This window comes from Haliotis rufescens, unplaced genomic scaffold (assembly GCF_023055435.1).
Source record: "Haliotis rufescens isolate VD_foot unplaced genomic scaffold, xgHalRufe1.0.p SCAF_24, whole genome shotgun sequence".
Classification (NCBI taxonomy): Eukaryota; Metazoa; Mollusca; class Gastropoda; order Lepetellida; family Haliotidae; genus Haliotis; species Haliotis rufescens.
Genome location: NW_025963935.1, coordinates 10446510 through 10462528, shown reverse-complemented (window position 1 = coordinate 10462528; position 16019 = coordinate 10446510). Strand labels below are relative to the sequence as shown.

The window sequence follows — 16019 nt, the reverse complement described above, 5'->3', positions numbered from 1 at the left end:
ACGGCACTATTTTCAAATTGGCGACTACGATTCGAAACATATTTGGGCAAATTCACGATTACAAATTTGAAATCTGAACAAAAGAAAACTCTGGAGTGGCTAATAGATGGTCTAGATTGTATGGACTCAGTCGTTAAACCCGTAACCATCGTTCGGAATACCCCCTGTTGAAGTTCCATGATTAGAAATCACATTCTGACTTTCAATTTAATCTGGTAAGCGACTCTCTGATTAGTCGGATGAAAGGTCGTTCTGACGTGACCCGTAATGGGATGTCCTAAGATCTTTGTTTAGCGGTAGCGAGAACTAAGATCTGATTTTAATGAGATTGATATGTACAGTTAATCCAATGAACTCAGATTCATAATTCTAATCCGATAAATCTACAAAGGAGGTCATGTTTAGTTTGTTGTTTTAAAGTCGCACTCAGCCATATTCCAATCTGGACCAGATAATCCAGTGATTGACATCATGAGCATCGATCTACACAAATGGGATACGATGATGATGAAGTTCAGTGGGTTGATGAAGACCAATTCTAACTCGGATCTTCACAGGTCATGAGGCCAAATACCAGATGTTACCTGCATTTTTCTGATAAACTTACGTACAGCTGAAATAGCTTATTGAAATGAATTTAGAAATCACTTGTGTAAACTTACAGACATGCACTTTCGGGATGCAATAATATACCAATAACGACTGTTTGTGTCAGTAAACCTACGCAACTTATACACGTTTAAAACCAGTTTTTGATTTTGACTCACATGGTTACTGACACAAACAGTCGTTATTGGAATTCAGCATTTTATAAATTAAATCTTGCCAAATAATTTTTGGAGGTGTTTGGGTGATATGGAAGAAAGTAAAAAAAATTCAAACAATATTTTAAACATTTTACATTTTGACAAATGGTTAAATGAATCAATTTGTTTTGAAGTATTTGTATTTTGTATTATATGCAACTGGTCTGTTTACTTACAGGTATATGCAACTGGTCTGTTTACTTACAGGTATATGCAACACGTCTGTTTACTTACAGGTATATGCAACACGTCTGTTTACTTACAGGTATATGCAACACGTCTGTTTACTTACAGGTATATGCAACTGGTCTGTTTACTTACAGGTATATGCAACACGTCTGTTTACTTACAGGTATATGCAACACGTCTGTTTACTTACAGGTATATGCAACTCGTCTGTTTACTTACAGGTATATGCAACTGGTCTGTTTACTTACAGGTATATGCAACACGTCTGTTTACTTACAGGTATATGCAACACGTCTGTTTACTTACAGGTATATGCAACACGTCTGTTTACTTACAGGTATATGCAACACGTCTGTTTACTTACAGGTATATGCAACTCGTCTGTTTTGGATCATGTATGCCATCGTCCATATGCTGGTCAGCCTACTTCTCAGTGCACAGATCTACTACATGGGCCGGTGGCAGATAGGTGAGCTTTTGTTGGTTTGTTTGTTGTTTACGCAACACTCTACAATAATACAGCTATATGACGTCACCCACCCACCCACCCACCCACACTCTACAATAATACAGCTGTATGACGTCACCCACCCACCCACACTCTACAATAATACAGCTATATGACGTCACCCACCCACCCACACTCTACAATAATACAGCTATATGACGTCACCCACCCACCCACCCACACTCTACAATAATACAGCTATATGACGTCACCCACCCACCCACACTCTACAATAATACAGCTATATGACGTCACCCACCCACCCACACTCTACAATAATACAGCTATATGACGTCACCCACCCACCCACACTCTACAATAATACAGCTATATGACGTCACCCACCCACCCACACTCTACAATAATACAGCTATATGACGTCACCCACCCACCCACACTCTACAATAATACAGCTATATGACGTCACCCACCCACCCACACTCTACAATAATACAGCTATATGACGTCACCCACCCACCCACACTCTACAATAATACAGCTGTATGACGTCACCCACCCACCCACACTCTACAATAATACAGCTATATGACGTCACCCACCCACCCATACTCTACAATAATACAGCTATATGACGTCACCCACCCACCCACACTCTACAATAATACAGCTATATGACGTCACCCACCCACCCACCCACTACAATAATACAGCTATATGACGTCACCCACCCACCCACACTCTACAATAATACAGCTATATGACGTCACCCACCCACCCACACTCTACAATAATACAGCTGTATGACGTCACCCACCCACCCACACTCTACAATAATACAGCTATATGACGTCACCCACCCACCCACACTCTACAATAATACAGCTGTATGACGTCACCCACCCACCCACCCACACTCTACAATAATACAGCTATATGACGTCACCCACCCACCCACACTCTACAATAATACAGCTATATGACGTCACCCACCCACCCATACTCTACAATAATACAGCTATATGACGTCACCCACCCACCCATACTCTACAATAATACAGCTATATGACGTCACCCACCCACCCATACTCTACAATAATACAGCTATATGACGTCACCCACCCACCCATACTCTACAATAATACAGCTATATGACGTCACCCACCCACCCATACTCTACAATAATACAGCTATATGACGTCACCCACCCACCCATACTCTACAATAATACAGCTGTATGACGTCACCCACCCACCCACCCACACTCTACAATAATACAGCTATATGACGTCACCCACCCACCCACACTCTACAATAATACAGCTATATGACGTCACCCACCCACCCACACTCTACAATAATACAGCTATATGACGTCACCCACCCACCCATACTCTACAATAATACAGCTATATGACGTCACCAACCCACACTCTACAATAATACAGCTGTATGACGTCACCCACCAACCATCACTCTACAATAATACAGCTGTAGGACGTCACCCACCCACCCACGCTCTACAATAATACAGCTATATGACGTCACCCACCCACCCACACTCTACAATAATACAGCTATATGACGTCACCCACCCACCCACACTCTACAATAATACAGCTATATGACGTCACCCACCCACCCACACTCTACAATAATACAGCTATATGACGTCACCCACCCACCCACACTCTACAATAATACAGCTATATGACGTCACCCACCCACCCACACTCTACAATAATACAGCTATATGACGTCACCCACCCACCCACACTCTACAATAATACAGCTATATGTCGTCACCCACCCACCCACACTCTACAATAATACAGCTATATGACGTCACCCACCCACCCACACTCTACAATAATACAGCTATATGACGTCACCCACCCACCCACGCTCTACAATAATACAGCTATATGACGTCACCCACCCACCCACACTCTACAATAATACAGCTGTATGACGTCACCCACCCACCCACCCACACTCTACAATAATACAGCTATATGACGTCACCCACCCACCCACACTCTACAATAATACAGCTATATGACGTCACCCACCCACCCACACTCTACAATAATACAGCTATATGACGTCACCCACCCACCCATACTCTACAATAATACAGCTATATGACGTCACCAACCCACACTCTACAATAATACAGCTGTATGACGTCACCCACCAACCATCACTCTACAATAATACAGCTGTAGGACGTCACCCACCCACCCACGCTCTACAATAATACAGCTATATGACGTCACCCACCCACCCACACTCTACAATAATACAGCTATATGACGTCACCCACCCACCCACACTCTACAATAATACAGCTATATGACGTCACCCACCCACCCACCCACCCACACTCTACAATAATACAGCTGTATGACGTCACCCACCCACCCACACTCTACAATAATACAGCTATATGACGTCACCCACCCACCCACACTCTACATTAATACAGCTGTATGACGTCACCCACCCACACTCTACAATAATACAGCTATATGACATCACCCACCCACCCATACTCTACAATAATACAGCTATATGACGTCACCCACCCACCCACACTCTACAATAATACAGCTATATGACATCACCCACCCACCCATACTCTACAATAATACAGCTATATGACATCACCCACCCACCCACACTCTACAATAATACAGCTATATGACGTCACCCACCCACCCACACTCTACAATAATACAGCTGTATGACGTCACCCACCCACCCACCCACCCACCCACACTCTACAATAATACAGCTATATGACGTCACCCACCCACCCACACTCTACAATAATACAGCTGTATGACGTCACCCACCCACCCACCCACCCACACTCTACAATAATACAGCTATATGACGTCACCCACCCACCCACACTCTACAATAATACAGCTGTATGACGTCACCCACCCACACTCTACAATAATACAGCTGTATGACGTCACCCACCAACCATCACTCTACAATAATACAGCTATATGACGTCACCCACCCACCCACACTCTACAATAATACAGCTGTATGACGTCACCCACCCACACTCTACAATAATACAGCTGTATGACGTCACCCACCAACCATCACTCTACAATAATACAGCTGTATGACGTCACCCACCCACCCACCCACCCACACTCTACAATAATACAGCTATATGACGTCACCCACCCACCCACACTCTACAATAATACAGCTGTATGACGTCACCCACCCACACTCTACAATAATACGGCTATATGACGTCACCCACCCACCCACCCACCCACACTCTACATTAATACAGCTATATGACGTCACCCACCCACCCACCCACACTCTACAATAATACAGCTGTATGACGTCACCCACCCACCCACCCACACTCTACAATAATACAGCTGTATGACGTCACCCACGCACCCACCCATACTCTACAATAATACAGCTGTATGACGTCACCCACCCACCCACCCACTACAATAATACAGCTGTATGACGTCACCCACCCACCCACCCACACTCTACAATAATACAGCTATATGACGTCACCCACCCACCCACACTCTACAATAATACAGCTGTATGACGTCACCCACCCACCCACCCACTACAATAATACAGCTATATGACGTCACCCACCCACCCACACTCTACAATAATACAGCTGTATGACGTCACCCACCCACCCACCCACTACAATAATACAGCTATATGACGTCACCCACCCACCCACCCACACTCTACAATAATACAGCTGTATGACGTCACCCACGCACCCACCCATACTCTACAATAATACAGCTGTATGACGTCACCCACCCACCCACCCACTACAATAATACAGCTGTATGACGTCACCCACCCACCCACCCACACTCTACAATAATACAGCTATATGACGTCACCCACCCACCCACACTCTACAATAATACAGCTGTATGACGTCACCCACCCACCCACCCACTACAATAATACAGCTATATGACGGCAAGCTGTAACTAATCAAGGCAAGTATTTCTCACTGACCATTACGACAATTGTTCCGTTGTCTTCATTGTTTGTGAACCGGTCCAAAAAAATATGACGTCATTGGTGTAGATGATTGAAGATAACACAATCCCATCATTCCACCAACAGAGCGAATCCGGGTTCGCCCTGATTATGTTTCTAGGTTTGTCAGCACCATACCCGTGCTCGTGGGTTTCACCGAAGTGGTAAACGTCTGAGACCTGCATCACTTCGGGCTTTCCTCCCACATTAAGCTGACACGCCGCGATATAACTGAAATAGTGTTAAAAGCGTCATTAAACCCGACTCGCTCGCTCGCTCGCTCACTCACTCACTCACTCACTCACTCACTCACTCACCCACCCACCCACCCACTCACCCACTCACTCACTCACTCACTCACTCACTCACTCACTCACCCAGTCACTCACTCACTAACAACAGAGTAAAACAACTTATATCTCCTCTTGAGATTGGGAAACCAATATTTTCTACATTTTCTGAGAGAAAAAAAGACTAGTAAAGAATAACCGACTGACAACTCGGAAGAATGGAATTGTGTTATCCGTAATTCCTTGGAGGCTCTTCCCTGCATATAACTGATGTTGAGTCTGCTGAGGACATCATTGTGGGTAGTCGTTACAAAATTAATGTACTTTTCCTGTGTTACAGATCGGTACATATTCAAGCGGCTGTGGTACGTGTTTGTGACTGATTGCCTGAAATGTGCGCGGCCAACGTACAGGGTGAGTCTCTCACACAGGAACTCGGCTAAATTGAATTTGAAACCAAATCTACACGTAACCTAGCTCTACACATTCAATTTTTTCGAGAGGCATTTAGAAGAGTTATAAGTAAGGATCTATATATTTTTCCAGAATTTAATTGCCCATTATTAAGGGTGCATATCACACACGAGTGCGTATTATACACGAATAAATAAGTCTTGTGTACATTGATCAATCGGAAGGGGTGCTAATTGGGATTGTTCACTAGCCAATATATTAACAAATATTGCCGTGGGCGCTTATTAGAGCTGGGCGCTTATTACGTCGAATACGGTAAATCGATTGTTAATTCAGTTTCTGATCAGTAGTATTGATTTCAGTTAGGAATATCGATAGTTTCGATTGTATTTACCATAGCAATAAAATACATGCAATGCTGTTCAAATTTGTTTTTCTTTTGATCATGAGTGGTAGTAATTTACACATGGTAATGTGGAAGTTTCTTTTTCTTAAATTATTTGGGTTAAGAAAAAACAAATCAGTCATATCTCAAGCTTTACTTTTTATTTGTTCTTATGGTTATCACATTCAAAGGAAACTTCAGTTCCAAGGTTTAATTCAACTAAAAAATCCATCTAAAATGATTCACTGAAAACTATCGATATTTATCGTAATAGTTGCTTGCAATATCAAAAGTTATCGTAATAGTTTCTTTCAATATCAATAGTTATTGCAATATTGATTTCCAGACCTATAGACACCCTAAGGTTTACCGTATTCAACGTAATAAGTGCCCTAGTTCATATATACATGTATATCGAAATCACAAGAAGTTTTCCAGACTAATTTTTATCTGAATATTTTAAAAAATAAATTCCTGTTTCATACATATTTTCTTTTTGTTTATATTTTATAAGACTTTTATTTTCGAAAATTTAGTCGCTAATGTAGATCCACTCATTCCCTCTCAGACTTTTACATGACCTGGATTGAAAAATTTCTTGAGATTGATTTCCCGTGTCTTCTTTCCAGGATCGTTTCACACTCTTGCTGATTGGCAACGCCATCAACTGGTCATTGTAAGTACCACTCTCCTACCCAGAGTTCCTTGCGGCCGGCAGCCAGCCAGCATAGTACCTCTGCCACAGGCCAGCGCCATGTGACGATTCGTCACATCTTTCACAGTTCATTCAAGATATTGCATATGCTTTTCATCCGTTTCATGTTTGACAAGTCTACACATTTTCATGAACAAATGTCAAAGAACGGTTACGGTTCATTAAGAAAGTATCCTAATACGTGAAAATCTACTTGTTTCTGCGTAATTATCCTTTTTTTACATTGTTTGTACGGCTCCAAGTGCTGTCATCGAAGTCCAAAGGAGAGCTAGCGATACGGTCACTTTGATGTATAAATATATTTTGTCATGCAACTAACTGTCGCAGCTGTTGTTGCATATTTATATAATAATGCAAAACATATGTAAAGTGCCCCCAAATACTTGCATTAGTCCATTCTATACTGATTTCTGAAAAAGCGCGTTGGTTTACAAACAAGAGAAAAGTCCGGTCACGTGATATGTAAATTAGCCTGTGGCAGTGACGTTATGCTGAGTCACCACTGCACCGGAGTGTGTGTAAGAACTTGTGGTTACTTTAATGGAAGAACGTAGAAAAACTGGTTGATTGTAAACACTGATTGAGAATTCGGGGAAACCCGGAAAGTAGTTCCGGCAAAAGTTCACACGATCAATTTCACAAAAAATTGTTCATAGGTTGGTGAACTCCAAATATCAGATCACGTGACTATCCATTCAGCTATTCAGCATGAAAGGAACAGTGTAAACTTCAAAGTATGAAATTATTTTAATGTAATTTTGTATACATGCTCCAGAGTTAGATAATTTAAAGAAAAGAAATCCCAGGAAATTGACAATCTGTATGTGAGCTCATAGATGAACACAGATGAACATGTACAGTAAACTACGGTTATAACAAACTCAAAGGGGCCACTAATTTTAGTACGTTATAACCATAGTTTGTTATAAACATATATATAGCATATAAAGAGCAAATGGCCCAAAAATAGGTTTGTTATATCTGTCAGTTCATTATAAGTGTGTTCATTATGAACGTGGTTAACTGTATTTGTACACAAGGTTGAACACAGAGATGGACATGTGGATGACCACATTTGCCAGATTTCACTTCTTTGGGATTAACAATACTCTTTTCAGTTGTTTTAATCCATGTCATTGACACTCTAATACAAAGAATTTCAAACCCTGGTAAGACTTTTTGCTTGTTTCAGTGCAATCTACGGAGCTATCAAGCAGCCGGCAGACTTCGCAAGCTACCTCCTTGCCATCTTCATCGGCAACCTCCTCCTGTACTGCCTCTTCTACATCCTCATGAAGGTAGGACAGCCTCCGAGGGCAAGCGAAATGTCTGGGTTCCACACCCTGTCGTAAGAGATGGTACTTGTTGTTACCCTGCCTGGCGCTTCGCATTAAGGGGATAGAACAAGGCAGTATCGGCTCGGAGTCAGTATACTGTGTCTGAATAGGGTATCCATGTTAAACTGCGGCATGGTGTGTCAGTGGGCCTGTACTATACGGGGATAGAACAAGGACTGGTCAGCTCAGAGTCAGTATACTGTGTCTGAGTGGGGTATCCATGTTAAACTGCGGCATGGTATCTCAGTGGACCTGCACTATACAGGGATAGAACAAGGACTGGTCGGCTGGGAGTCAGTGTACTGTGTCTGGTTGGGGTATCCATGTTAAACTGCGGCATGGTATCTTAGTGGGCTAGCACTATACAGGGATAGAACAAGGACTGGTCGGCTTGGAGTCAGTATACTGTGTCTGGGTGGGGTATCCATGTTAAACTGCGGCATGGTATCTCGCACACATGAAGGTATGTAAGAGTGTCTGGAGGCTATCGACACTGATCGGGACCAACAGGAAGAAAGGTTCACACCTTGTCAAGAACAAATATACAAAGATTATTAGCCAAGTGGGTTTTTGTGTATCAAAAATATCATATATTTGGAAAACAAATTGTATAATATGAGACTTTGACAAGCAAAGTACACAATATTTGTTTATATTATTTGATGTTTTCGATATGGAAACATGCAAGGGTAAAGATCTCTTTATAATGTAATGTCATTCTTAAAGTCCACCGCACGTTTCATTATTATTTTAATTTTTTTAAAAGAAAAAAAACAACTCCTTAAATATTCCAAGTCCAATGGTAGATAGTGTACTAATAGGACTAACTTGTGTACTTCAGTACGGATTTGTTGACATGCCTCTTCCAGTGTTGTGTGCTGACGATAATGTCTTTGCATTGTGAAATAAGATCAAAGCTCATTGTATTATGCACACACTGGTGGTCCAACAGTAGTCAAATACTATATTCCAGTATTTTACTCATCAAGGAATACATTTATGTCAGGAGGCCCTTTCCATCGTTGATTGTACACAACTGTTTATTTGGTTACACATCTATTTATTTGGTTACAAACTAGTTTGAACAACAACGAAAAAACAACAACAAAAACATTAAAAAAACACTGCCTGCCCACACTATATTTTCAAAAGCCATTGCCTGAGAACCAATTCTTTTATTTTTTTAAGCCTACGTTTCGAAACAGCACAGGTGCATAATGTCTGAGTGAGCTGCCCTGTGTGTAATAGGGGGCACGGGTGGCCCAGTCGTTCAAGGCGCCGCGATTTGCTGTGCAGAGTTGTGTCCCTTGGGCACGCCAGGAACCTATGATTGTGGGTTCGAATCCTGGTTCGCCCTGATTATGTTTCTAGGTTTGTCAGCCCTATACCTGAACAAGGGGTTTCACTGTAGTGGTAAACGTCTGAGACCTGCATCACTTCGGGCTTTCCTCCCACATTAAGCTGACACGCTGTGATATAACTGGAAATACTGTTAAAAGCGGTGTTAAACCCAAATCACTCACTGACTTTAGGTAATGACAGACCTTGAGATTCTGCAAATGGCAATGAGTTATACCATTGCAGCAACAGTCAAGCAGAACACAAGCTGTTGAATGTTTTTTGTATTTGTTCAGCTTCTGACCGGAGAGAAGATCAAGATGGTGGCCATATTCATAATCCTGCTGTCGATGGTTACGTGGGGCTCTGCACTCTATTTCTTCTTCTCCCACCTGACATCCTGGCACGTAAGTATGGTCAGCCCTGACCCAACATAGAATAGGTCCCTAGCTGTCTGTTGCTGGTCACTGTGTGTCTTAGAATAGGTCCCTAGCTGTCTGTTGCTTGTCACCATGTGTCTTAGAATAGATCCCTAGCTGTCTGTTGCTGGTCACTCTGTGTCTTTGAATAGGTCCCTAGCCGTCTGTGGCTTGTCACTCTGTGTCTTTGAATAGGTCCCTAGCTGTCTGTGGCTTGTCACTCTGTGTCTTAGAATAGGTCCCTAGCTGTCTGTGGCTTGTCATACTGTGTCTTTGAATAGGTCCCTAGCTGTCTGTGGCTTGTCACTCTGTGTCTTTGAATAGGTCCCTAGCTGTCTGTGGCTTGTCACTCTGTGTCTTAGAATAGGTCCCTAGCTGTCTGTGGCTTGTCACTCTGTGTCTTAGAATAGGTCCCTAGCCGTCTGTGGCTTGTCACTCTGTGTCTTAGAATAGGTCCCTAGCTGTCTGTGGCTTGTCACTCTGTGTCTTAGAACAGGTCCCTAGCCGTCTGTGGCTTGTCACTCTGTGTCTTTGAATAGGTCCCTAGCTGTCTGTGGCTTGTCACTCTGTGTCTTTGAATAGGTCCCTAGCTGTCTGTGGCTTGTCACTCTGTGTCTTTGAATAGGTCCCTAGCTGTCTGTGGCTTGTCACTCTGTGTCTTTGAATAGGTCCCTAGCCGTCTGTGGCTTGTCACTCTGTGTCTTTGAATAGGTCCCTAGCTGTCTGTGGCTTGTGTCCCTGTGGAGACCCAACATAGAACAGGTCCCTAGCCCTCTGTTGCTTGTCACTGTGTTGGGACCCGCCTTAGAACTGTCCCCCAGCACTCCATGGGCTGGGAGTCTGTAGGGACCCAGGTTAAAATTGGTCACCAGGACCTGAAATAGACTTACGACAATCATAGTGCTGAGACGTCCGTAACCCCCATACGTTAACATACACTTACGACAATCGTAGCGCTAAGATGATCGTTACTCCTATACCTTAACATAGACTTACAACAATCATTCTGCTAAGATGATCATAACTCCTATACTTTAACATAGACTTACGACAATCGTTCTGCTAAGATGATCTGAACTCCCATACCTTAACATAGCCTTACGACAATCGTTCTGCTAAGATGATCGTAACTCCCATACCTTAACATAGACTTACGACAATCGTTGTGCTAAGATATCCGTTACTCCCATACCTTAACATAGCCTTACGACAATAGTAGTGCTGAAACGATCTTAACCCCCATACCTTAACATAGCCTTACGACAATAGTAGTGCTGAAACGATCTTAACTCCCATACCTTAACATAGTCTTACGACAATCGTTGTGCTAAGATGTCTGTTACTCCCATACCTTAACATAGACTTACGACAATCTTTCTGCTAAGATGATCTTAACTCCCATACCTTAACATAGCCTTATGACAATCGTTCTGCTAAGATGATCCTAACTCCTATACCTTAACATAGACTGACGACAATCGTTCTGCTAAGATGATCATAACTCCTATACCTTAACATCGACTGACGACAATCGTTCTGCTAAGATGATCATAACTCCTATACCTTAACATCGACTGACGACAATCGTTCTGCTAAGATGATCATAACTCCTATACCTTAACATAGACTTACGACAATTGTTCTGCTAAGATGATCCTAACTCCTATACCTTAACATCGACTTACGACAGTCGTTCTGCTAAGATGATCGTAACTCCTATACCTTAACATAGACTAACAACAATCGTTCTGCTAAGATGATCGTAACTCCTATACCTTAACATAGACTAACAACAATCGTTCTGCTAAGATGATCCTAACTCCTATACCTTAACATAGACTTACGACAATCAGTCTGCTAAGATGATCGTAACTCCTATACCTTAACATAGACTAACAACAATCGTTCTGCTAAGATGATCCTAACTCCTATACCTTAACATAGACTAACAACAATCGTTCTGCTAAGATGATCGTAACTCCTATACCTTAACATAGACTAACAACAATCGTTCTGCTAAGATGATCCTAACTCCTATACCTTAACATAGACTTACGACAATCGTTCTGCTAAGATGATCATAACTCCTATATCTTAACATAGACTTACGACAATCGTTCTGCTAAGATGATCCTAACTCCTATACCTTAACATCGACTTACGACAATCGTAGCAGTGAGATTAACTTGTGGAACGGGGCCAGGTCCAGACTTGTAGCTTAGGGATGCCGACATATAGCTGGAATATTATTGAGTGCATCATTTGACAACAAACTAGTGATCTTATATCAGTAGCCATGTTTTTCTGTCATTGTAATAAACATGGTTCCTATGATTAACAGAAAACACCAGCAGGCTCGAGAGAGAGTAACCGTGACTGCATTCTACTGGAGTTTTATGACGCCCATGATGTGTGGCACTTTATGTCTGCTGTCAGCCTCTTCCTTTCATTCCTGGTGAGTAATTCTGATGCTTCTGAACGTATCGACAAGGTTTCACCACTGATAATACCTCAAAGACCCGTGAAGATCAGTTAACTCTCTTGCCATGGGAGGATGGGGTAGGAAAGATCTTCAGCAACCCATGCTTGCTGTCTAAGGCAACTATGCTTGTCGTTAGAGGCGACTAACGGGATTGGGTGGTCAGGCTCGCTGACTTGGTTGATGCATGTCATCGTATCCCAATTGTGTGGATCGATGCTCATGATGTCAATCACTGGATTGTGTGGTCCAGATTGGAATATAGCTGAGTGGGGCATTAAACAACATGGAGGTTGGTTACAAATTAGATGTCTTCATGAAAAATCAGTAGTACCAAATTCAGCACCAGCTGAACAGCAATACTCCAGATACTCCAACATCCATCGTCATGAAGCAAGTAAAGGGCTTTCTGAGTTAAATACTGTGTTTGTATTTCAGATCCTGCTGTTGCTGGACGATGACCTGTCTCTGAAGCGAAGGGACAGAATCCCAGTGTTTTAACAGGAAGTAATGACAGAGTTATCTACCCATGGATCTTTCATCAACTGTAATGTGCTTCAAGCTGATTCCAAGAACTATTTTCTCCTTTGTGAAATGCTTCACCCGTAAAAACATTGCAAAGCAGATCCTGTGTTGATATTTCCAATATTTACTGATATCAAGCAATGTTCCTGTTTACATCAGCATTCAAGTCTGTCTCAAATCTTGCCCGCTACCTACTTAATACCTCGGACAGAACAGGAAGTGATGTCACATCAGTTCACTGTAAATCACCTTGGGTCAGTCCCAAAGAGTCGGGGGCACAGTCGTCTAAGGCGCCACGATTTGCTGTGCAGAGTTATGTCCCTTGGGCACGCCAGAAACCTATGATTATGGGTTTGAATCCCAGTTCGCCCCGATTATGTTTCTAGGTTTGTCAGCACCATACCCGTGCTCGTGGGTTTCTCCGAAGTGGTAAACGTCTGAGACCTGCATCACTTCGGGCTTTCCTCCCACATTAAGGTGACATGCGGTGATATAACTGGAATATTGTTTAAAGCGGCGTTAAACCCAACTCACTCACTCACTCCAAAGAGTCAATGACAATGTCCATTATTATGATGACTTTGAGGGCATGTTGTCGTTCCAGATGCACTTCTTTTCAAGTCTTCATGGTGTAACTGATATTGCTGATTCCAAAGTTAAACCAGACGTCTTTGATAGGCATTTAGAAGTTTGGAGAACATGAATACATGACACTTTTTATGGATAGCAACTTCTTTTATTCTTTGTACGACGTTTCAGGGTTATTTTTTGCTTCTTCATCAGGTGAATGCTTAATAAGTGCATAGAGTACTATAGAGAACTAAAAATACTATATATATTTATTACTTGCCCGTGAAGAGATCACCCGTTTAATAAACATACAGTTGTATTACACATTGTGTAATTCCAAAACGCGTGCTTATGTACTCTCGGAACAAGTTTCCAAACAAATATTGAAAGCTCTCAACATCCCTTGGCTTATTCAACGACATTGCGTGTGGAGATGATAGATCACTGAGAGGAGCTTATGCACACTCGATGACCCCAGCAACCTTGTTGCAAGGCTGGCGTCACATGACATTGTTTCGCCGATGGATCTTGCATCAAAATTCCACAAATTACGTCATCGGGTATTGTGACGTGATTGTAAACTTTGAGGTGCAAGGCCCCGTTCTACAAGGCGATCGTATTGTAGCGCAACGACAGTCGCAAGTCTATGTTAAAGTATGCGAGTTGCGATAACCTTAACGCTACGATAATTTTGTGGAACGGATGCCTGAATTCTAAACCTGGACCGTTGTATGGTATTAAATTCATAAGTTTCAACTTTTGACGTGTTTGAAGTATAATTCTGTTAAACTCAATTGGATTATGCCGTGGATTGTGTAGGTGTCAGCCTATTCACTTAATCCACTGTTGCTACTCATAACAAAGTGTCATGTATTAAACTTAAACCACATGAACTTATGTGCCATGAAGCTTTTTTTTATGCTTTACCATGCTAAAGATAGACTACGCAACACAATCTGGTGTCGAATTTTGTAAAGTCGCTTATAGCAACTCACCCTACAACACCTAAAATATGTTTTTTTGCCTAATCAATATGTTTATCATTAACAAAACCAACAGTCGCGAATGCTGTGATAAGGGCGATAGGGTAATGAAGTGAACAGCAGCCCGGTGATGAGAAACATGTTTTTTCATGCAGCCTTTTACATGAACACAAGATTTCGTGCTGGGAGAGTTTGAGAAAATCCGGATGAGGATGTTACTATGTTGTTAAAAGATGGTGAAGGTTTGTGAGAGTATGATGACAAGTTATGTTCACGGTGCCAAGTAGGTTTAAGTATTTGTATGGTAAATATGTTGTATATGAAGAATATTTTCATGACATTACCAATAGTTTTTCACACTGGTTGTCTTCGATGTCATTTAAATGCTTTTTCTGACATTGTGATGAATATGTTTCTGAGTGTGTTTGTTAAGGTGTACATAGTCTTGTCAAAATAAATAATGTGAGAAGCTTGAATTTGTTGAGTCTTTGTAGGCATCGAGAAGGGGAACACTCACTTCACTGTATGTATTTGTATGTATTTGTATGTATATGTATTTGTATGTGCAGCTGCCCCACCCTGTCATTCACACAATCACCTGTGAAGATCCGGGGTAGAATATCGTATTCGACATAATAAGCGCCCAGGGCTCCCTCAAAATTAGCAATAGGGGGCTCTTATTAGAATATTATTTTAGTGAAAAACAACAGCCTGAAATGTTTATATACAACAGATATATTTTTCCAAAATTTAATTTCCCATGATTAAGGATGCATATAACACACATATTATACACGAATAAATAAGTCTTGTTTACATTGATCAATCGGAAGGTGTGCTAATTGGGATTGTTCACTAGCCAATATATTGGCAAATATCGCCGTGGGCACTTATTAGAGCGGGGGCGCTTATTACGTCGAATACGGTAGGTCTTCAGCAACCCATGCTTGCAGTAAAAGGCGACTATGCTTGTCGTGAGTATCGACCAACGGGATCGGGTGGTCAAGCTCACTGACCTGGTTAATGCATGTC

General features: G+C 42.0%; 1 protein-coding gene across 3 annotated transcripts in view; it reads left to right on the top strand.

The window, feature by feature from the left end:
* The window catches only part of LOC124111678 (SID1 transmembrane family member 1-like), a 69580-nt gene extending 55751 nt beyond the window's left edge, over positions 1 to 13829 (top strand). For all 3 annotated transcript variants that reach the window (XM_048402157.1, XM_048402156.1, XM_048402155.1), the window contains 7 exons: positions 1362 to 1464; positions 6163 to 6236; positions 7251 to 7297; positions 8529 to 8634; positions 10308 to 10418; positions 12772 to 12885; positions 13348 to 13829. In XM_048402157.1, coding sequence (XP_048258114.1) covers positions 1362 to 1464; positions 6163 to 6236; positions 7251 to 7297; positions 8529 to 8634; positions 10308 to 10418; positions 12772 to 12885; positions 13348 to 13410 — 618 coding nt within the window. In that variant the 3' untranslated portion in view covers positions 13411 to 13829. The remainder of the gene's footprint in view (positions 1 to 1361; positions 1465 to 6162; positions 6237 to 7250; positions 7298 to 8528; positions 8635 to 10307; positions 10419 to 12771; positions 12886 to 13347) is intronic.
* The last annotated feature ends 2190 nt before the right edge of the window (positions 13830 to 16019 follow it).